This window comes from Phacochoerus africanus, chromosome 10, assembly GCF_016906955.1.
Source record: "Phacochoerus africanus isolate WHEZ1 chromosome 10, ROS_Pafr_v1, whole genome shotgun sequence".
NCBI classification, from domain to species: Eukaryota; Metazoa; Chordata; class Mammalia; order Artiodactyla; family Suidae; genus Phacochoerus; species Phacochoerus africanus.
In genome coordinates this window covers 27,790,519-27,813,816 of record NC_062553.1, presented here as the reverse complement: position 1 = coordinate 27,813,816, position 23,298 = coordinate 27,790,519, and the positions used below count along the sequence as shown (strand labels likewise).

At 38.0% G+C, this 23,298-nt stretch overlaps 1 protein-coding gene across 6 annotated transcripts in view; it reads left to right on the top strand.

Moving 5' to 3' along the window:
* Positions 1 to 23,298, top strand: part of ARAP2 (ArfGAP with RhoGAP domain, ankyrin repeat and PH domain 2) — a 172,202-nt gene that overhangs the window by 62,466 nt on the left and 86,438 nt on the right. For all 6 annotated transcript variants that reach the window (XM_047799201.1, XM_047799202.1, XM_047799200.1 and 3 more), the window contains 8 exons: positions 3,203 to 3,288; positions 4,027 to 4,209; positions 8,242 to 8,416; positions 8,882 to 9,016; positions 17,078 to 17,222; positions 19,364 to 19,466; positions 20,098 to 20,296; positions 20,475 to 20,538. In XM_047799201.1, the coding sequence (XP_047655157.1) occupies positions 3,203 to 3,288; positions 4,027 to 4,209; positions 8,242 to 8,416; positions 8,882 to 9,016; positions 17,078 to 17,222; positions 19,364 to 19,466; positions 20,098 to 20,296; positions 20,475 to 20,538 (1,090 nt within the window). The remainder of the gene's footprint in view (positions 1 to 3,202; positions 3,289 to 4,026; positions 4,210 to 8,241; positions 8,417 to 8,881; positions 9,017 to 17,077; positions 17,223 to 19,363; positions 19,467 to 20,097; positions 20,297 to 20,474; positions 20,539 to 23,298) is intronic.

Below are 23,298 nucleotides of genomic sequence, written 5' to 3'. Positions count from 1 at the left end.
GTAGGCTGGGAACTTCTATATGTCATGGGTGTGGTCCTAAAAAGCAAAAGAAAAAAGAAAAAGGAAAAAAAGAAAAGAAAAGAAAAAAAAAAGAAAAGAAATCCAGAAACAGAGTTTTAGGCAAAGGAGAATTAAACAGCTTCTATTGCTTAGCCAGGCAGAAGAGGCCACAGCAGGCTAATGGCTTAAAGAATGTGCCCTTTTGGGGGAGAATAGGAGGCATTCTTATAGTTTTTGAGGTGGAAAATTGGACCACAGATAAGGATCAGGGTAGATAATGATTCTTTGCATTCTTCAAAGCTGGTGTCAGGCAGTCCCAGGATAGTTTCTCATGGTCTTTGAGATTATCATACTGCTACCTTCTTTCTAGAATGAAGACTGCCTCATCAGGTAGTTAGCATCTGCCATTTGTTGTGGGTTTGAGTTCTGCAGAAGAACTCAAAGATATTGTAATGTGTATGCCTTGAGGAGGAACCAGGACCCTGCCCCAGATTGCACTATTGTTTCTTTAATGATTTTATAGTTGGTTTACTGTGTTCTGTCAATTTCTATTGTACAGCAGTGACCCAGTTCCCCCCCCACACAAATATTCTTTTTCTCACATTATCCTCCATCACGTTCCGTCATAAATTACTAGATATAGTTCCCTGTCCTATACAGCAGAATATTATTTCTTGACTGTTCCTCTCTGAACAAATTCCCCTCTGATTTGACCTTTAGCCTGGGAACTTCCATATGCTGCAGGTGTGGCCCTAAAAAAGAATATATATATATAGTGGAATACTACTCAGCCATTAAAAAGAACAAAATAATGCCATTTGCAGCAACATGGATGGGACTAGAGAGTCTCATACTGGGTGAAATAAGTCAGAAAGAGAAAGACAAATACCATATGATGTCGCTTATATCTGGAATCAATTTACAGCACAAATGAACCTTTCCACAGAAAAGAAAATCATGGACTTGGAGAATAGACTTGTGGTTGTCAAGGGGGAGGGGAAGGGAGTGAGGTGGTTGGGGGCTTGGGGTTAATAGATTCAAACTATTGCCTTTGGAGTGGATTAGCAATGAGATCCTGCTGTGTAGTGCTGGGAACTATGTCTAGTCACTTATGATGGAGCATGATAATGTAAGGAAATAGAATGTGTACATGTAGGTGTAACTGGGTCACCATGCTGTACAGTAGAAAAAAATTGTATTGGGGAAATAACTATAAAAATAATAATAATTAAGATTAAAAAAAGAATATATAGATTGGAGAAAAAATTTCAGGAAATTCCAAAGAGCAAAATTTGAATTTGCATTTACCAAAAACTATGACATAGCATTTACATTGTACTAGGTATTCTGAGTAATTTGGAGATGATTTAAAGTATACAGAGTATATGCCTAGGCTATATGCAGATACTTTAGCCATTTTGTACAACAGATCCAAGCATCCTTGGATTTTGGTATTTGTGGGGGTCCCAGTACCTGCCCTCTGTGATATGGAGGGACAGTTGTATTTGGCTGTGGTTTATTTGGTTCAGCATATAAGTTTGCACAGTTCTGTCCAGTTAACACCAGTTTTCTGAAATCTTACCATTACCTTCTATGCATCATTCTCGTTCCTTTTTCATTTCATAGGACAAGATCCTTTCAAAATAGTAGTCTGCACTACTTTGGTTTTCTTCATTTCTTTAACTTCCTAGTGTTTCTTCAGCATCTTGTAATCAGCCTTCATTTCTCTCTACTCCAGTGAAAATATTTGCACTCCATTTACCAGGGTATTTTACCTCCCAGTCTCTGTGTGGTCAGTCCTTATCTTTACTGCTTTCTCTGCAGCATTTGACACTATGGACCAATCTCTCTCTCAGTGACTCCCCATCCTCCTTGACTTTTGGGAGACCCTTTTCTCTCAGTGTGCTCTTACTACTCTGATCATCCTTTCTCAGGTTACTCTTCCTTTGCCTTCTTCTAAAATATGTGTGTTACATCCTGAGCTGTCTTTCATTCTGATGTTCCTGAGTGATGTTATTTAACACTTGGCTTCAACACTCATTTTTAAGCAGGTGATTCCCACTCTGTTGGAAACCATACTCTTATATCTCCTGCTGGAATCTCTGATTGGATTTGCCCAAGATACCTCAAAAATAACATGGTAAAATGGATTTCTCATGGATGCTTGCTCATGACAAAAAACTGCATATTCTCCTGTATTCCAAGTCTTGGTCAAAAGCAATACCATCACCCTGTACTCAAGCCTAAAACCTATCCCCCAAGTCCCATCAGTTTTTCTCCTAAGTATCTCTAAATCTGTTCTCCACTTTTATTTCTTTTCCTGCTGCCTCAATTCAGATTTTTTTGCCTAGGCTACTCTAGCATCCTTTCTCCCTACATGCCCTTGAGCTTGACTTCTTTTAGTATTGCCTTTCTGTCATTTCTGTAAGTGCAAACCTAGGCAGATTCTTGCCATGGGAATTCTGGGGCTCTGTGCTCTGAGTAATTTCCATCTCAAAGAAAGGAGGAAAGGAACCTACCTAATGTAGACAGAGGAATGAGCTCTCTCCTGCTCATCAGACAAAAGGTCCTTGAGATCAAGGATGGTGTCTTATATAACTTTGTTCCTTCTCAGCTTTGAGAGAAAGGGTCTGTCACATGCCTGGGTGCCCAGCAGTGGCTGAATTATGATTTATACAGCAGAATTAAATTCATGGTAATAGAATGCTGGGCTGTTATTCTCTTCCAGGCGTAATACTAGAATAAAAAATCCACTTTAGATTTTTAAGTATGCATTTATTAGAGTTGTAGTCAGTTTTTTTTTTAAGAGGAGAATATGTATTTGCATATATGTAATTTGTACAAATCCATTATTAAAAGTTTTTGATGACCTACAATTTCCAGTTAACTACCAGACAATGAAAAAATTGTATATGTGTGTATATACACAAACATACATGCACATACACACTATTAAAAGTGTAGTTTTATACTGGTATAGCGTGGTGATGGTGATATCTGTTATCTTCCTTGGGGTTGGTTATGATTTCTGTGTAATTAACCACCACTACTCTAGGGTGGAAAGTAGGTCTTGGTTTGTTTCCAGTTGAAGAGATGTATTAATCTGCACGCACATGTGCACATACATATACACACACTTTTTAAAGGTAAAATGCATTTATATACAAATTGAAAGAGAAATGCAATTGTTTTTTGACTTTAGGGCAACATAGATCTTTAGGACCAAAAGATTCCAAGGTTAGAAGTCTAAAAATGGATGCCAGCATTTGGAGCAATGAGCTCATTGAGGTGAGTCTGACTGGATCGTGGTGGTCAGCAGAGGTCTGGGAGGAGGTGTGCAGTTGTGGGGGTGGGGGGGGGTTCCTTTAGGAGCTCTCTGACCAGGTTCTCATCACATTGCAGAAATGGCTTAGAGCCTGTTTGATAGCAGTCACTTTCCACTTTACTTTTCAGGATGCCTTCCTAAATCAGAGAGTTATTTTAGAAATAAAAATTTAAAAAATACAAGGAGCTTTAATAATAACTACTTTTAAAGGCTTGGCAGCTCTTTTTAAAGCCAGGATTTTCTTTCTTTTGAACCCAGCATGGATAAAATATCAGAGAAGTGTATGAAAACATTGGGCAAAATTGACAATTCTTTATCTCGGCCATGCTGTCATTAACTGCCATCATGTCTAACTTGCTGTCTCCAAATCCATTCTCTGCTCGGTACCACAATCCACCACATTAGCCCACCTACTCAGCCATTTTAAATGAATGTGTCTCCATGTGCGCTAGCTTCAAAAAGTAATAATGCCTTTGCTGCAATTTGTGTTGCTAGCAATTTCTTTTCCAGCTAATCTTTTACTGTCATTAAAAGCAGCTTGACTGTATTTAAAATAAAAATAGTATCTGCTTTCACATGCCATCTTTCTGAAAAAGTCGAGTTGGTCTTGTGTTTTTGCATGAATTTATCATGGGAGGCAGTTTTCTGCAGATTCAAATGTATTCATAAACTGATATGTTTAAATTTTTTTGGTAATTCAGCTTTTTATTGTCATTGGAAACAAAAGAGCAAATGACTTTTGGGCTGGTAATCTTCAAAAAGAGGAAGAATTACACGTGGACTCTCCAGTAGAAAAGAGAAAAAACTTTATCACTCAGAAGTACAAAGAGGGAAGATTCAGGAAAACCCTCTTGGCATCTCTCACCAAGGAAGAGTTAAATAAGGTAACCAATGAAATGTAGCAAGAGACATGGATGTTAAGGTCTTTTTAAATGTGTGCCAAGGATTTTGAAAAAAAGCTTTTTAAAAAAACTTTGACTGTGTCATAGAATGATTGTTTAATCTTATTTCCCTTTGTGAGATCGTGCTATTGGTTGTTCCTTTACTTCACTTAAAGATTCATTATCAATAGGGAATAAACATTTAATCCCTAACTGCAGTTTCCGTCTAACTTAGCTCTGCCCACCCCATTTAAAACTTCCACAACTTTCCCCCTCTTAGGGACAGGGGAAAGGGACTGAACATAACTTCAGGTAGTACATTGCTGACTTGGTGTCACTGAAATGAATTTCACTTCCTCAATTAATTTATTATTAGAAGCAGTAGTTTGCTTAGTGCCATTGATTTGAAGTGTCGTTTGCCTTTGGCTGAGTGATCCCAGATCTTTTTGTGACCATTTTATGTGACCCATTCAGTCTCTGCCCTTTTGTCAAAGAATTTGTGAAGCATCCTTCTCACCTACCCTTTACTTTTAAAATCACTGCTTCAATTTCTTATGTGTCAGGGGGCTCTTCTATGTACAGATATTTAAAACATGTACTGTTTATTATTTTATACCATTATTTTTATGCTTAGGGTATATATTCTTTAAGGGTTCTCAGTTCTTTAGTTTGCTCTTAATATCAATCCTTGCTGGATAAGGATCCCTGGATAAGTAATATTATGCTGAACATTTTGGAAAATAAAGACATTTTCCATACTTTTCTAGACCCGATAGGATTTGTACAATTGTTTTATGTTTCTCTTCTTTTGGTTTAGTTCCCATAACTAAACATTTTTTCCTTTTTGTACATCGTTGCGTTTTTTTGTTTGTTTGTTTCTTGCCTTTTTTATTTTTTATTTTAGTGCCACATCTGTGGTATATGGAGGTTCCCAGGCTAGGGGTCAGATTGGAACTGTAGCCACTGGCCTACACCACAGCTCACAACAATATCGGATCCTTAACCCACTGAATGAGGCCAGGGATCAAATCTGCAAACCTCATGGTTACCAGTCAGATTTGTTTTTTCTGTGCCACAATGGGAACTTCACCTTCTTTGTACATCTTTGGTATTCATAAAGTGAGACTACCAATGAATTGTAAAACAATGATGCAAAATTCAGAATGGGTACTTAAAATAGGGAAGAGTCAGGGAGATGGGGTGGAGGTAGACAACCATCTGTTTATATGGGTTATTAATAAGTCATTTAATTTTGGAGTTCCTGTTGTGGTTCACCAGGTTAAGAACCCAACTAGTGTCCATGAGGATATGGGTTCCATCCCTGGCCTCGCTCAATAGGTTAAGGATCCGGCATTGCCACAAGCTGTGGCATGTGTCACAGATGAGGCTTGAATCCAGTGTTGCCATGTCTGTGGTGTAGGCCGGTAGCTGTAGTTATGACTTGACCCTTTAGCCTAGAAACTCCCATATGGCACAAGCGTGGCTGTAAAAAAAAAAAAAAAAAGCCATTTAATTTTGTTTGGGGTGGTGTTTCCATGGATGCTAATTACATTATAAAAATAACTGACCAATCATACCAGACATGCATGGAATAATGATAATAGGAGATCATAATCCAAGGGTTATGATTAATCTCATTCTGTGAACCAGAAGATCATAAAAAAGTATATAAATAATAAGTTGTGGATTTGGAGAAGTAATTGGTGAAGTTGGAGAACCAGAGCATATCCTTCCTCAGTAGTTTTTCTCTTTTTGATAGTGATTGGAATCTTGTCGGTGGGTAAAGACTAATGTCCCCCAATGAGGTTTTGTCTGCCATACACCACTCCCAAGAGCTAAGACACTAGTCAAGTTTTACATTAGTTACTCACTGTTTCACTCTTCCTTAGAGAAGTCTGTTCATTAGGATTTACCACCACATCGGGCTTCTTAGAGATGATACTCAACACGCGTGAACAATTTTCACAAAAAATATAATGTTATTAAATAGATATTTTTAAAAATTGAGATATAATTTACATGTAACATTGTGGAAGTTTAAGGTGTTCATCTTGTTGATTTGACACATTTAGGTATTGCAATAGGGATTACCACTGTAGCTTTGGATAACACTTCTATCACTTCACATAATTATTATTTCTTTTTTGTGGTGACAGCATTTCAGATCTGGCCTCTCAGCAATTTTAAAGTATATAATAGAGTATTGTTAACAATAATCACTATATCGGAGTTCCCGTCATGGCTCAGTGGGTAACAATTCTGACTAGGAACCACGAGGTTGCAGGTTCGATCCCTGGCCTTGCTCAGCGGGTTGAGGATATGGCGTTGGCCGTGAGCTGTGGTGTAGGTTGCAGATGCGGCTTGGATCCTGGGTTGCTATGGCTCTGGCATAGGCTGGTGGCTACAGCCCCGATTGGACCCCTAGCCTGGGAACCTCCATATGCCGTGGGAGAGGCCCTAGAAAAGGCAAAAAAGACAAAACAAAACAAACAGACAAACAAAACCAATAATCACTATAGTGTGCATTAGGTCTGCAGAACTTAATTTAACTGCTAGTTGCAAGTTTGTACCCTTAAACAATATCTGCCCAATTCTCCCACCTCCCAGCCCCTGGTAACCATCATTCTCTTCTCTGTTTCTACACAGAGTGTTCTTGTTGAGTAGATGTTTACTGCACACTTACTAATCACAGAATTCATTTTTTAGGTGCTGACAATACAATTGTAGTAGAAAGTAGGTGTGATCTTCAAATAGGGGAGACTGACCAAGCCGCTGAATGCCAATGCATGTACCATAGCAAGTGCAACATACTGTGAAGGAGGAATAGGGTAATGAGAGGGAGAATAAGAGGAAATACATATGATTAGTGAGGGCAGTCAAAGCTCTTACAGTGGAGAGAGGTTAGATGTTTTACTTTCCAACATCCTCATTTTGCAGGTGCAGAAAAACATACCCAGAGAGAAGGGATTGCCCAAGATCACCTAGCAAATTAGTACAGTCAGGTACAAGAATTCAGGTGCCTTTATTCCGATGTGAAGGAGATTCTAGACATCAGCCAGACCATGGTAGAAAAGATAAGTACTTTTTCAGTAGTAGACCCTCTAGGCTGGAACTGTGAATGTGTCCTGGGACTTCTTGGTTGTATATTCTGCCCTGAGATACCCCATGGGATAATCAATTCAGGGATTGTCCTAAAGTTGCATTCCAGACAGCAAATTAACCAGTGATTTGTCCAGGGGCACCATGTCGGGAAGAAGGTGAATGGTGAACCTAAGGCTAAGAAGTCAGGTGAAATCAGGGTGCAAATAAGAGAGTTTAAAAGCAAATGAAAGAAATAAAATAAAAGCAAATGGGAAGCCAGTAAAGTAGAAAGATGGAAGAGGGAATGGAAAGAGATGTGAGGGCAACTAATTATTTCAAGGCAAAAAAAATTGGATTCCAGGAGTTTCACTGTTTGTACAATGGTGATGTGTAACATGTCAATCATTTCTTATTGTGTCTTGCTTATTATTCTTCCTCCCTACCCATCCCCTCTCCCAAAAGAGAAGATCCTTAATTTATGCTCATTTTTCAAATTCCCAAAGCATATCAGTAATTTAAAGATTCTGCAAACTCTGACTGGGCTGGAAAAAAAACAGACATACATGCATACTACATTCATATGACAAAACAAAACATTTAGTGGCTTCTTGGTTATTACCTTTGAAATACTTTGAATTTTCTAAGCATCAGCCATTATCTTAGTATGTAAGCATAAAAAGATCTTCCATGGTAAATATGATAAATTTGAAGATTTGGAGCATCATGGCAACAAAAACAATGCACTGAGACTTAGAAACCATGGATTGTCATTTGAATTCATGCAAAGGAACCCTTTTGTATCTGTGATTTAATTCAGGGCATAATTATTATTAGATTTCTTTGTTAAAAAGGAATACATGCTTCATCTCATAAATGAGTTGGCACACTTTCACTCCTTTTAATAGCTGGAATTATATTTTCTTCTCTTAAGTTGTATTATCTTTTTGTGAGCAGGCTCTGTGTGCTGCCGTGGTGAAACCGGATGTTCTGGAAACAATGGCTTTGCTGTTCAGTGGAGCAGACGTTATGTGTGCAACAGGTGATCCTGAGCATAGCACCCCCTATCTTCTGGCTAAGAAGGCAGGGCAGAGTCTGCAGATGGAATTTCTCTACCATAACAAATTCTCAGGTTAGTCACTATTCCCTTCATTAGCCTGGTCTCTCCTGATTTATCCTAAAAGGACTGAAACACAAATCTGTCTGTTTCTCAAATCAGAAAACCATCAGAAGGAAAAAATATATATAATTACCAAAAAGATGGAAGTTGATTCAGATCCATGTTTTACTTCATTTCAATGAAAAGTTTAGGAACTAAATCTTTTATGTGTCTTTACTCTTATAAATGGACGATTAAGATAATTCATCCCACCTAATCATTTTCACCAAAGTGAAATCTGATTTTCATATATGAATAATAAACACAATTGAAGTGCTTATTTACAAATTTTGTGCAAAGTAAAATAAAGACCTCTAGATATGTGTTCTATATTTGAAGTAGTTTTTCTTCTTCAAAACTCACCTAGATATTCATAAGCAAAGGGGGAAATGGTTTCCATTTTGGATTTCAGATGTGTTGTTTCTGTAATTTTTCTAGATTTCCCTCAACACGACATACATTCTGAAGGTGGATTAAGTCAAGAGTCCTCCCCATCCATGTTCCTCTGTGACTTTTTGTATCAGGCTCCAGCTGCTGCTTCTAAACTCTCTTCAGAAAAAAAACTGCTTGAAGGTATCTTTTCTGTTCCTTTTCAGTTTTGCTATCTGATAAAATTTTCTTTCATTATCAAAACAATTAGGTTTAAATTTTTATTTTTTTTCCCCTCTTCAGATGTTAGGTTTGATCTTGCAGTAGAGAGGTATTTTTTTGAGGATTTATAACTGCTTGCAGGCACAGATATTATTTCATTCACTGCAGCAACAATTTACCACTGGTTTGGAATGCTGAGTGAATCCTCAGCTGAATGCACTGACATCTACCTTAGGGCCAACCCGTTTTGTTTCAGGATGTAAGGGTTGTTCCAAAGAAATGTGAAACTCAGCCCCTTCCCTTTGGGATGGACATCCTAACTGGGGAGATAATGCAGATAAATGTCAACATGTAGGAAGAACGGACATTCTATCAGCCTACTAAGTGGTATCATGTGGTTCAGTTTGTTCTATTTGTGTGTGTGTGTTGTGTGTGAGTAAATTAAAGCTTAAGCATGTTTTCAAAAACATGATGGGAATTAACTTGATTTAACGACCTGTCCGAGGTTTGTGGAGAGTCATAGTAGGCGTTTTCCAGCTCTCCATTCAGTCTTTTGTGTCAGGCCTGTGCTGGGCATTAGGAATACAAAAGTGAGTACGATACAGGCCTCATGCTCATGTTACATACGTTTGAACCAATGTTAGAAATATAAGCAGGAAAATATAATGAGATCTGTCTTACTGGACCAAAGAGAATTTAAGAGAGATTAAGCTGCAAGGCCAATTGATGGTGGGTGTTTAGAGAGGCTCAGGAGCCTGGTATTAATTCCTTAGGTGGTAAAATCTAGCTATGTTATTCAATCAGAGGAACAATAGGATGAAAAATTCACTTTGGAGTGTTAATCCTGATCCTTGTGTATTTGAAGTGATTATTTCAGTTAAAGGCTTTATTTAAAAAAAAAAAAAAAAAACAAACTATTACCCTGAGCAGAATTATACTGGGATTAATTATACTTTATTAGATTTTCCTATAAACAGTAGCTGTCCTTTAGTGAGCATATACTATATGTGGGCATTGCTTTGCATATTTGATCTATGTTAATTGTAATCCTCATAAAAGCTCTGCAAGAGGAGTTCCCGACGTGGCGCAGTGGAAACGAATCCGACCAGGAACCATGAGGTTGCGGGTTCCACCCCTGGCCTCGCTCAGTGGGTTAAGGCCCGGCATTGCCGTGAGCTGTGGTGTAAGTTGCAGATGCAGCTGGCTGTAGCTCTGGCATAGGCCGGCAGCTGTAGCTCTGATTAGACCCCTAGCCTGGGAAGCTCCATATGCCATGGGTGTGGCCCTGAAAAGACAAAAGACAAAATAAATAAATAAATAAAAGCTCTGCAAGAGAGTTGATATTATGCTGATTTCACATGAACAATGGAGGAAATCAGCATGAAGCATAGTTTTACATCTGATTTGTGCCATAATTGTTAATTGTAAAACTTTGGCCTTGGTCAAAGTGTGATGGCCTGGTGACACTAAGATGGCAGACTGTTTTTACTCTTTAAGTTTAGATGGGTTTGGTTCCTTCAGCAAATGGTTTTTAATATCTTCCTTTACTTAATCTAACCAATAATAAAAGATGGGTTTTACTATGTTTTTCTCATCTTCGATTGCTCCTTATCAGTATTTAACTGTTAAGTATTTGAAAGTTGAGTGATCAGAAGGGAAAAAGTGCCAGAATAATCTGTGAATTGATGATGGCGATTACTAAAAGAATTGAATAATAGGGCAATTAATATTCTTGTTATTAAGTCACAAGTTTCCTAGAATGTTTCTTCTAAATTGCAGGATATCTTAAACCCACCCTTCAAACTATTCATACAAATATGAGACAAGGAATTTGAAATACAAGATTTTCTTCCTAAAGCTTCTCACTCAGTATGTCATAAGTACTCTGAAGGTGAAAAGTAAGCCTTTATTTTTTGGCAGTTCTGGTTATAATATTTATAGATTTAGCAGTTTTTTGTAATATGTGCTTGAAATAGATTATTTTTCTTAGTCTTATGAGGACTGAATTGAATGTTTTAAATTGTAACTAAATCATTCTTTTCTTTTTAACTTTTCTGCATTAACTATGGGTGTTTTTGTTAAAATCTGTTTCAAAAACCAGAAACTGGTACCTTCACCATATGTACAAGTTAATTAGGGATTATTCTCTCATTTTGGAGCATTCTCTTTTAAGTAATATGAAATTGAACTTTTGCACTTTGACTATATAGCACATAGAAATGACTTCATTGGAAAATAATCTCCTGGCAAGGTATTCTTTTATGATCTTCGTTTTTTCCATCCAACTTATCAGAAGGGCTATCATTTAAAACTCAAAATAGCCCATGAATCAGTCAGCTACTCTCCATCTTCACTAATACCATCCTAGCCCCAGCCATCATCACATCCTGCTTGGGCTGTAATACCTCCCCCCACCCTACTTATTTGCCAGTATCTTCCCTAGCTTCCCTCAAATCATTCTCCCAAAAGCAGCGTTAATTAAGGATTGTTAAAAACGTAACTCAGGTCTTGTATTTCCATCGTTCAAATATGTTGAATAGCTTCCCATTGCAGACTATAACCATCTTCCTTATATGGACTTAAAAGAGCTTCTCATCCCTTTCCTCCTTTCATCTCACATCCTTCCTTCTTATGCAACGTGCCTGGTCACACTGGTTTCCTGTCTGTTTCTGCAGCGTGCCACGTTCTTTTCTGCCTCCTCTGGACCTCTGCAGTGGCTGTTCACTCTGCAAGGAGGGCACTTCCCCTAGCCTGACTGCTTCTCATCTCTTGGGGATCACTTCTGTGCTATCTGGTTGGAGAGACCTATTGGGCTGCCTGCTAAAGCAGCACCTACTGCCGGCGCTTCTCCATCGTATGCCATTTATTTCCACCGTAGCATACATTGCAGGGAGATGATCCCTCCTTCTTTGATTTCTCCTCCCTCTGGAGTCTAAGTTCCTTGAGGCATTAGCATTTTTAGTTTATTCAGGATTATCAAATCTCTGGTGCCTAAACCAGGGTCCACAGGTAGTAGTCACTTGATAAATATTTATTGAATAAATGGGCATTTCTCTAATCACATTACTACCAGTGTTAGGTGACAGCTGGCTCATTAATACATTTTTAACATTTTTTATTCAAGTATAGTTTCTATGCAATATTACAGATGTACAGTACATTAATTCACAATTTGAAAGGTTATACTCCATTTATAGTTATTTGTTAATATTTTAGTTTTGAACTGGGTAATAAAATATGTCATTGGGAGTTCCCATCATGGTGAAGCAGAAACGAATCCAACTAGGATCCATGAGGTTGTGGGTTCAGTCTCTGGCCTCGCTCAGTGGGTTCAGGATCCAGCGTGGTGGTGAGCTATTGTGTAGGTCACAGATGCAGCTTGGATCCCACATGGCTGTGGCTGTGACTGGCAGATGCAGCTCGGATTTGACCCTAGCCTGGGAACCTCCATATTCCATGGGTGTGGTCCTAAAGAGACAAAAGACAAAAGTAAATAAATAAAATATGTAATTGTGGACAAAAAACACATTTTGTTCAGAAAGAGCCTCCTTAAAAATGAAGAAGAAAAAGTTGAGCTACCAAGAAATGTAAAGTGTTGGTGGTTCTTTTTTTTTTTTTTTTCTTCTTCTTTTCTGTCAGGATTCTGCCGTGGTTGGTACTCCTATTGAGCGCCAGCTTTATGGAAAAATTGAATTATTTCGAAGGATTTAGAGATTAAAGTGTGGCTGTCACCTTTGCCTCTGAACAGCAAGCATCTGGACTACATCACTCCATCCACGCTTGTCAGGATGGCCATAGAGCAGAATGATTAAAAACAAAGAAAAAAGTCGGGAATAAAATGCATGCAGGTCCTTCAGAGAGTTACAGAGGCTTCAAACTGTCAGTTCAGGTTTTCAGGATTTGAAGATCTTCTAGCCTCTGGTTATGAAGACTGATCTGTATTTTTCTTTTTCTTCCCAATTTAGTGTTCATGAAAGGAAAGATTGATAGCTCTTGTTAAACCTAAGTGTAGAGCTGAATAATAGCATCCTGATTTTGTTTTCTGTTTTCGCCCCTCAACTATATTTTTCCCCCTTGGTGTCTTACCTTGATTTGTTGACACAGTGTTTGATGTTTAAAAAGAAAGTGGTTGATACGGTTTACTAGAAACTATATTTTCTGTTTATATTTAATTTTATAGATTAGCACTGTGGAATTTTGAAGAGCTTTTGTTCTATAAATGCCTTGCTTCTATAGTTTAAAAATGTTTCTCTAAGGCTGAAACACATTTATTTTAAATGAAAAGCATTCCTATTGTGTATTCCTCTCTCCTGTGATGCCGAATACCCTCCGTCTAGGAAATTCTTCATCAAGAAACCACTTCATGGTTTCAAAAAATAGTAGTTTCACTTTAACTATCTCACATTCATTGTACACATATGTATATGAAGGTATGACCTGTGCTATACCCTGATACATTTTAAAAATGGACGTACATGCCCCAAGCACCTACCAGGCACAGGGTAGAAATTTGTGAAGGAAACAGGAGGACTCGTTGGCTGCCTGGGTCTTACCCCCAGCTCTGGTGCTAATACTTGGGTGATGTTGGGAAAGTCAATAAGCCATTTTGTGCCTAAGGGCAGGATATAAGGATCAGGCCATGTAATAATAACTGACCTACTGGAGTTGTTCTGAGGATTCAGTGAGTTTATGTAAGACACATGTAGAAGACTGCATGACACATGCTTGTGGTGGTAAAGGGATGAGGAGGAGGAAGAATAGCAGAGGGGCTGTCCTGATTCAAACTGCTTCTGGTTTCCAGTTAGCCTTTAAGTTTAGGTGTAACCTATAGCTGACAACCAAGGTGCCCAACTACATGAGAGTATCCATCTCGCTTCCTAGGACTGTTTCAGAAGGTCACGTCTGGAGTTCGATCCTTGTGCTTGAGTAGTCCCAGTACTGTTTTTCTCCCCGAATCTAAATGTCAAGATGGTGGAAAGAATGAACAATCCCTCTAGTCATTCCAGCCACCATACACACAACCTCACATCTGTTGAGCAGCTTGTGTCCTGGGAGTTGCCCAATTCTGTGGCCCCAGTTTCATTTCTGGTGGACATCTTCTGGCAACTGATTCAACAGTAAGATTTCTTCTGTGGCAGAGAGGATGCCCTGTCTGAATTAGCCTAAGCTGAATAATACCATCCAATAGAATTCTTTTAAAGCTTTTCTTTGTTTTCCAAGTAACTAGAAGTGTCAAGATTGCCTATCACGGCTTTGTTATCATAAGTCCTCCAAGGTAATATTTGTGCATGCCTTGCCTTACCTCTGGCCTGTTTTCACGTATACATATGAAGCTAATCAATGGTTATGGTGATGATGCTACAGGATTAAATCCCCTGAAACCCATCTTTCTCACTGACAATGAGTTTGTCCTCACCTTTTAAAAGAGATCTGTCATTTGTTTCTCATTAGAATGAGCATAATTTGATTCTGCATTTACATTTATTTTATGCATCATGCACTTGGCATTTTTTGTTTGAGACCTTCCAACAGCTCCCACTTGTCTACTGAGAAAGGTACAAACTCCTGAACACCTGTCATGAAGACTCCTGGGGCCTGGCATCTGATGTGAGCCTGCGGTCTCTTTCTTTGGCCACATAAATTTTTTGGCAGATTCCCCTTTCTGTGACTTTCCTCAGAAAGTTCTTTCTCAGAGTTATGGAATGCTCAGAGCACAGAATGCATGTTTTTGCTACTTTAGAAACATGCCTTTTCAGTCCTAAATGATTATTTCAAAAGCTGTGTTTTTGTGTGAAGGTTTTTCTCACCACTCCAGTTGGAGGCTAGATTCCCTCCAACAACAGGTCGAACCTCTAAAGTGTCCACCTGATGATGGTGTTCAGGGCGACAGAACTCTCAGGAGAGCGGGCAGTGACCTCCTTATTCTGATGACCAACTGATATTTTCAGCTCTAATTTTATTAGACCGCTTTCTGTATTTAATGTTGGTAATCATCCCTTTCTAAAATGTGCTACCCCTTTTCTGTTTTATGCACTGTCTTTTCTCACTCGTTTCATTGCTTTTCCGGATGCTTCTATCTCCATTGTTCCTTACAATTTTAAATTCCTTGTGATTTCATGCTTGGTTACTGCTTATTTTCAACTACTACCTGTATTCAAAAGACCTTCTGGTTATTGAGACTCTTTCTTGCCCTCAGGATGCAAATCCATAAGTTGATCTGCCTTATAGCTATTCCTACTTGGATTTCCAGGAGATGTCTCTCATTCATTGTGTCTCACAGGAAACTCAGATTATATGCACTAGCACTATTACATGCACTTTTTTTTTTTGGTCTTTTTTTGTCTTTTGTGGGCCCACACCTGTGGCATATGGAGGTTCCCAGGCTAGGGGTCAAATTGGAGCTACAGCGGCTGGGTTATACCACAGCCACATCAATGCGGGATCCAGGCCACGTCTGTGACTTACACCACAGCTCACGGCAACGCCGGATCCTTAACCCCCTGAGCAAGCCCAGGGATCAAGCCCACATCCTCATGGATGCTAGTCCGGTTCATTAACCACTGGGCCACAAAAGCAACTCCTCTACTTTATTTATTTTTTTGAAATAAAAGTAGTCATTACTGCCCACCTTGGAATCAAAGCTGAAAATGATGTAACCATTAATGTTATCCACCACCCCCATCATCTCCTGTCTGTCTCCCTATTGTCCCCCAATCCTCCCACGTTATTCTTACTTCCACTGCCCTTTGTGGTCTCCATCTTTCACTTAGACTTCTTTTGACAGTGTCCTGACTGGTTTTCTGCCTCTGGCTTCACCTTCTCAAATCCAATTTCTCACAAGAAACAGAGGATGTGAGCTTTAAATCTGATCATATTCTTCTTCTACCAAAACCATCTCAGTGGCTCACCATGAACCATAAAATCAAAGCTCAGCCAACTTTTTCAAAAAGGGGCAGAAATATTTTGGGCTTTGTGGACCAGATGATCTCTTGCAAGTCGTCTCTGCCCTTGTAGCAGGAAAGCAGACCCTGACTAAGTATAAATGAAACGTGTGGCCCTGTTTCAGTAAAACTTTATTGACAAAAACAAGTGTTGATCGGGATTTAGCCTGCCGCCCATACTGTTTTGAACTTTTACAAGATGGATTTTAAGTCCACTCAACAGGGCATTAAGGGCACTGTGGAATCTACCACACCTACCTAACATCACCCACACTATTATTATTATATTATTTTTCTTTTTTGGCTGCACTCATGGCATATGGAAGTTCCTGGGCCAGAGACCGAATCCAAGCTTCAGCTGTGACCTATGCCACAGCTACGGAAACTCCAAATCCTTAACCCACTGTGATGGACTGGAGATTGAACCTACATCTCAGCAGTGACAACGTCAGATCCTTAACAGCTGTGCCACAGCGGGAACTCCCATGCTCTTATTTTTTACCCCTACCTTTTTCCCTCCTTAGACTCTGTACAAACATCAGTCTTTGCCCTTTTACAGTTGTTTTTACAGCAGTCTCTTTATGGATCTGCCAGTTTCTCTGGTCATCAATGTCATAGTTATTTTTGTCTTGGACATCCCTGGCTACAAGTCTGTAAATTTTTTGAGAGCAGAAAGTGTGACTTTTTATCCCATGCAGTAATAGCATGCTTTTTACATACAATAGGAAATTGATACATTTATTTACTTGAATACAGTCATTAGTTAAAACCACTTTTTTTTTTTGACTTGTCTTTTTAGGGCCGAACCCGCAGCATATGGAGATTCCCAGGCTAAGGGTTGAATTGGAGCTACTGCTGTTGGCCTACACCACAGCTACAGCAACATGCCATCCCAACCGCGTCTGTGACCTACACCACAGCTCACGGCAACCCCGGATCCTTAACCCACTGCGTGACGCCAAGGATCGAACCTGCCTTCTCATGGATACTATTCGGGTTCATTAACTGCTGAGCCACAACGGGAACTCCTAAAACCACGTATTTTTAAAATTAGGTTTACAGTATAGCTCAATTTATTATTTGTTTTATTTTAAATTCCTAGAGACAAATAAAAAGTGGTGTGTTTTAGAAGGAGGCTTCTTGAGTTACTATGAAAGTGATAAGTCTACCACCCCTAATGGCACCATTAATATCAATGATGTTATCTGCCTGGCTGTAAACAAAGAAGACTTCTGCATAAATACTGGGTAGGTCTCTCAGTAAAAGGTAGGAGTTGAAAGTATTTTCTGATTTTTATCATAGCAGGGAAAGAGTGAGGTATTATCATTTCATTTCCTCAGTTGCTTCTTGTAGAAGAGTTTAATGATTTCTTGAAGTCTACTTATTTTGCAACTTGTGAAAATTCCTTAGGGAATCCACTAAGAAGTAGGAAAATTAAAATATTATACTAAATAATATGAAAGGCTGACATGTTTATATCTAATTTTAATTAAATTTATATCATTCCATTCTTGAACATGTAATCTCTTAATTTTTATGATTTACTCATTGTTTAAAATAGTGGCTAATGACAAAATTTGTGCTTTCATTAAATGTATCATGGTTAAAATAGATTACAAAGAAAAATATTCAGTGGTTTCTTCATAATAAGATAAACTGTTAAATTTATTTAATAGCATGTTGAAATGTTAAAATCCTTAAAGATCTATTTTGGCATTTTTAGAGTTAAAAAACTCAAAAAAAGTATTAACTAAAATGATAAGCATTATTTATATAATATATTTGACTAACAAAATGGTTTAATGGGATTTCTGTGAAGACTTTTGGAAATCAACCATCTAAGATCTTTGATGTCAGTTTCTTATTACATTTTGTACTGTAATTAATGAAAAAGTATAAATACTAAAACCTACAAAAATCAATTTTATAGAAGCAAGGTATTTTAATAAAACTTTTATGTGAGAGATTTACAAAGCTATGTTATTTACATAAAATTAATGAAATATCACTTTATTACATAATGACCAATATATACCAATTGACATGACTACTGTTTTCTGGTAAGTCTAATTTGATTTTTTGTATGAACAAAACTTGTTATTACTTGGCTTGTTTTTGTTTTAATCTTTTTTAATAATGATTTTTATTTTTTCTGTTATAGATGGTTTACAGTGTTCCGTCTTATTTTAATCTTAATAGAGCTTTTATTCTATATGAATAATCAGATTAATGTTCACTGTGGAATGTTAACATGAGTACATTCTATATGTATTAATTTGCTTAAATGATTTATATATTGGTATATGTCAGCATATAATCATATTAAAAAAATCAGACATTCTTGATGGAATGTCACTTATATAAGTAATTGTGCAAGGGAAAGCATCTACAATGAGATGTGGTTTAAAAAAAAAAGTGCTACAGCAAGATTCTTAATCGCCTTCAATAGCATATTATAGAATTTTCCGTCAAGTAATGTTGCCACTGAGGCATCCTACAGATTTATATTTTAGGAAGAGAGCTAACTGAAATGATACAGAAGGAACTGAGGAAGAGAGACTATAATTACTGGGAGTTTAGCTTGAGAAGGAGATAATTTAAAAGAAAAACTGTGGGTGGAGAGTCTCTTAAGACTGAACTGATAACGTTAAATATCTAACTGAATGGGTACAGTGCTGATGTCAAGGGGAAGAATAAATTAGACTCCAAGATTTTGATCTCGTTGATGAGGTAGATGGTGATGCTGCCAAATTAGAACATGAAGGAGATATATTAGATTTGGGGTGAGGAGGGGAGAGGAAGGAAGATGACTTTGATATATGGTATTTTGAGTTATTTAGGTAATGGCAGCGAACATATTTAGCATGATCCAAAAAATAGTTGGAGCTGTGGGTGAAGAACTGAGGGGAAAATTCAAGACATGGATAGATGTCACCCTAATTTTATCTGTATTAAGGAGTTGAAATTTGGGGGTGAGATGAGATGACCAAAGGAAAATGTGTGAAGTAAGACAAGAAGAGGGCTAAGTAGAGAATCATCTAGACAATCTTTTGTTTGAACAGTGGGTCAGAATAACCAAGAAGGAGTGGCCTGGGAGGGAAGAGGAGACAAAAGCGACCCTTGGCCACATCAGGGCATCAGCAAGGTTATGCTGTAGAGTCATTAGTCAGACGAGTGTTCCTTTTGTCTGATACACTCTATGCCATTTAACTTGTTTGAATAAAATATGAACTATCAACAGAGAAATATGGTAAGTAGGTGGTAGATAGACTTCACAGCATTACTGAGTTTTCAAAAGGAATTTAATTAAAAGCTTGATCTTCTGGTTATTGTTTTTCATAAAATCCAAACATAACCACTGGTATCTATTTATTCTTGTGTGCCATAGGCCCATCTTTACCTTTGAGATCTATTTACCTTCAGAACGTGCATTTTTATTTGGAGCTGAAACATCCCAAGCTCAGAGAAAATGGACAGAAGCAATAGCCAAGGTATTTAAATATTGTTTTATTACCTAAATCCAGAGAGGATTCTTCACCATGAAAATTTTATGTTAGATTCTTGGAAGACTGTTTATATGTCATTAGGTTTTCGTAGGTTGTAGTCAGAGGAGGCTAAGAGGTACCTTCCTAGTGCCTTAGGTAGAGAAGAAATTAATGTAGGACCTTGGAGAAGTTATTCTTCGAATCAAGGCCATGATTTGATGATTGAGATCTTTTCAATACTATAAAGTCATTTTCGAGTGTGCCCTTTTGTAGGTAGAGATCTTATTCATTGTATACACACAGGGGGAAAGAACAGGTTCCGTGAAAGATGCAAATGAAGACAAACATTGAAGGGCGACATTGTGAAAAATGCCACAAATCAGCAAAGAGAATGTCTTCCTGTTTTAATTCCATATGTATCAAAAAGTATTTAATATACTGCTATTTGAAATTGCATTATAGCGCTTCAGTTTTTAAGACTGATAACAAGTTTAAATAATTGTTTTAAAATCTGGGTTATTTCTTCATCTTCAAAATAGAAAGATTAATTTTTCCACCTTCCCTCAAATCGGTAACTATGTAAGGGATTTCCTATTTTCACTGTCTTTATTACTTTTTTTTGTATTTGTTTTAACAGCATTTTGTTCCCTTTGTTGCTGAAAACTTAACAGAAGCTGACTATGATTTGATTGGTCAACTCTACTACAAAGACTGCCATGCCCTGGATCAGTGGAGAAAAGGCTGGTTTGCTATGGACAAATCTAGTTTGCGTTTTTGCCTTCAAATGCAAGAAGGTCAGGAGGATAGAATGAACTTAAGAAGACTGCAAGAACTAAGTAAGTTTCCCCCCCCCCATCTTATATTCTGGACACAATTCTTTATTGCATATGGAAATAGTAGATTTTGCATAAAATCATGATGGCTCACTTCCAAACGTATAACTCAGTAGTCTTTAAAGATATTGAGTGCAATATTAAAAAAAAAAATGTTCACACTTTTCTTATTTCCCTCTAGCAATTAGCACAATGGTTCAAAATGGAGAAAAACTGGATGTCTTGCTCTTGGTAGAAAAAGGGAGGTAAGCGCATTTTTGTTTCATATTCTTTATCTCAAAAACTCTTAAGGACCTGGAAACTCTGGTTATTCTCTTGGAGGAGAACTATTATAGAACCTGTTGGAGATTTTCTGAATCAGGGTGTGTGTGTGTGTGTGTGTGTGTGTGTGTGTGTGTGTGTGTGTGTGTGTGTGTGTGTGTTGTCTGTAGTAGAAAGAGTACTCCAATGAAGCTTGCCTATTTTTATATTTGTATGAGGAACTTAGTGTGAGCAATTGTAGTTTTCTACAGACCTAGATCCCTTTGTGACATTCACATGTCAGTATTTGAAACCACTTTGGTGGTTGTAAATATATTTTCAGTGCAGGTATATGATGGCTATAAATAATATCCTGACATCTGTGCATGTGAATCATGTATAGCTAAAACCTGATTCTTGAATTTATTCAGTTTTCAATAAATAGTAGCATCTACTATACATCAGGGACTGTTACAGGCATTGGGGATACAGTGATAAATAGAACAGATATGGTCTCTGCCTTCATAAAGCATTTATACTAATGGGGGAAGCAGAATAGAAGACCAAAAAAATTTCATACTATTATGTCCCTCATTTTTAAATGCTTTAAGAAAACTAGGGTAAAGAGAGTGTGCCTGATGGAGCAATTTTCTGTTTTAGATAGGGTGATAGGAAAAGGTATCTTTGATCAGAGATGTGTATAAAGTGAAGAAACAAACCATGCAGCAGTCTGAATAGAAGGTACCAGGCACAAGGTCAAGGATATTTTGAAGACCAGAAGACAGTGCTGAGCTGGACATGTTTGAGGGTCTTCAAGGAAGCTACTGTGGCTGGGAAGTTTGAATGAGCGAGAGTGGGCAGAAATGATGGCAGAGATATCCCTGGAACAGATCATATAGGGCCTGACGTGCCAGGATATGTCAAGACTTGAACTTTATTCTAAGCATGATGGGAAGCAACTTGATTTGAGAGCCAGAAAGTAGAATTATCTGACTTAGGTTTTTAAATGACCGCTCTGACTCCAGATGAGTAGCTTTTGGAGGACAAGAGAGGAAGTGTCCAGGTAAGGTGGTGCTACAGAGGCCAGGCAAAAGATGACTTCCCAATAACATAGTATTGAGTGGTAGGTGAGAGGGTTCGTTGTTGGATTCAGTGACTCGAAGAGTCAAGGATGACCCCAAAGTTTTTGGCTTGAGCACTTATGGCAATGATGGTGCCAGTTTTTGAGATAAAAAAAATACCTGTTGGGGGTGGGGGTTGAAGGTAGAGGTAGGGTATTAGTGAGTTTAGAGGAGTGGATAAAGAATTTTGGCAGCGATCATTTTGAGATGCCTACTTGATAGCAAAGTGAAGCTGGTGAGTGGGTCGGTCGTTCTTTCTTTTTTCTTCCTTTCTTTCTTCCTTCGTTCTTTCTTTCAAGCTAAAGGGCCGCACCTGTGGCATATGGAAATTCCCAGGCTAGGGGTCTCATCAGAGCTGTAGCTGCTGGCTTACACCACAGCCACAGCAACATGGGATCTGAGCCATGTCTGCAACCTACACCACAGCTCATGGCAATGCGGGATCCTTAACCCACTGAGCAAGGCCAGGCATTGAACCTGCATCCTCATGGATACTAGTCAGATTTGTTTCCAGTGAGCCATGATGGGAACTCTCGGGTGAGTGGGTATGTCTGTTTACAAGCCTGGAATAAAGTGGTGAGGTTTCAGCTGAAGATAAAGATTTGAGAGTCATCAGATTTGGATTTATTTATTTAGCCAAGGAACTGGACACATTCACCTAGAGAAAGACTGTAGACAGAAAAGAGGCTTAAAGAGGTAATCCCAGGGTCTCCACTTTTTAGAGGAGGAATGATCTAACAAGAGTCTGGGAAGGAGGAGCTAGAGTTGTTTCACAATATTTATGAAAGTATAGTTTCCTGAATGACTTCTTTTTTCTTTATTTCTCATCGTTTGCCTTCAAATCCCTTTATTATACTAATTCAGCATGTTTAGCTCTACAAGAGTACAAGATCATTTGTAAAAACTATAAACTATAGCTGAATCAGCCTTCCCTCTGGTGAATTTCCATGCTGGTGATAAGAAGGATGACTCAGCAGTTATCTGAACTTGTCTTTCCTTGAACTACATGGGAGGGCATCAACAGCTTTAGGCAGGAGGCATATTGCTGACTAGATACAAACATCAGAATGTGCTTTGTAACTTACAGACATAATTAGGATTTTGTGTTTATATGTTTTTATTTCTGAACTTAAAATGGTTAACCATGCTTTAGATGCTGATTTTTGGTAGCAGGTGATTATTTCACTCTTCTCTTAGAATAGTGTTAAGTGCATGTTCAGAAATAATGAGGTAATATTATGTATTAATAGTGTTATGACATTAAATTACTAGGACAACTGTACTTTTTACAGTCATCCATTAATATTTATGGAATGCCTGCTGCCTCTTTTCTACATGGCAGAAAAAAAATCAGTCAACAATACAGATTTGGTGTCTGAGCTCAGAGAGCTTGTATTCTCAAACAAATAAGCAAGCGGCATCTCTGTAGTGGAATTTATTATGTGTTGGTATGTCTATATACACACATATTTAATTAAAATGTACCAAATATGGATTAGTATTGTGTGTTGGTGTGTCTATATACACACATATTTAATTAAAACGTACCAAATATGGATTAGTATTATTCAGTTTGAATTTTTACTTAGTTTTTTTTGTCTTTTTGCCACTTCTTGGGTACTTCCCGTGGCATATGGAGGTTCC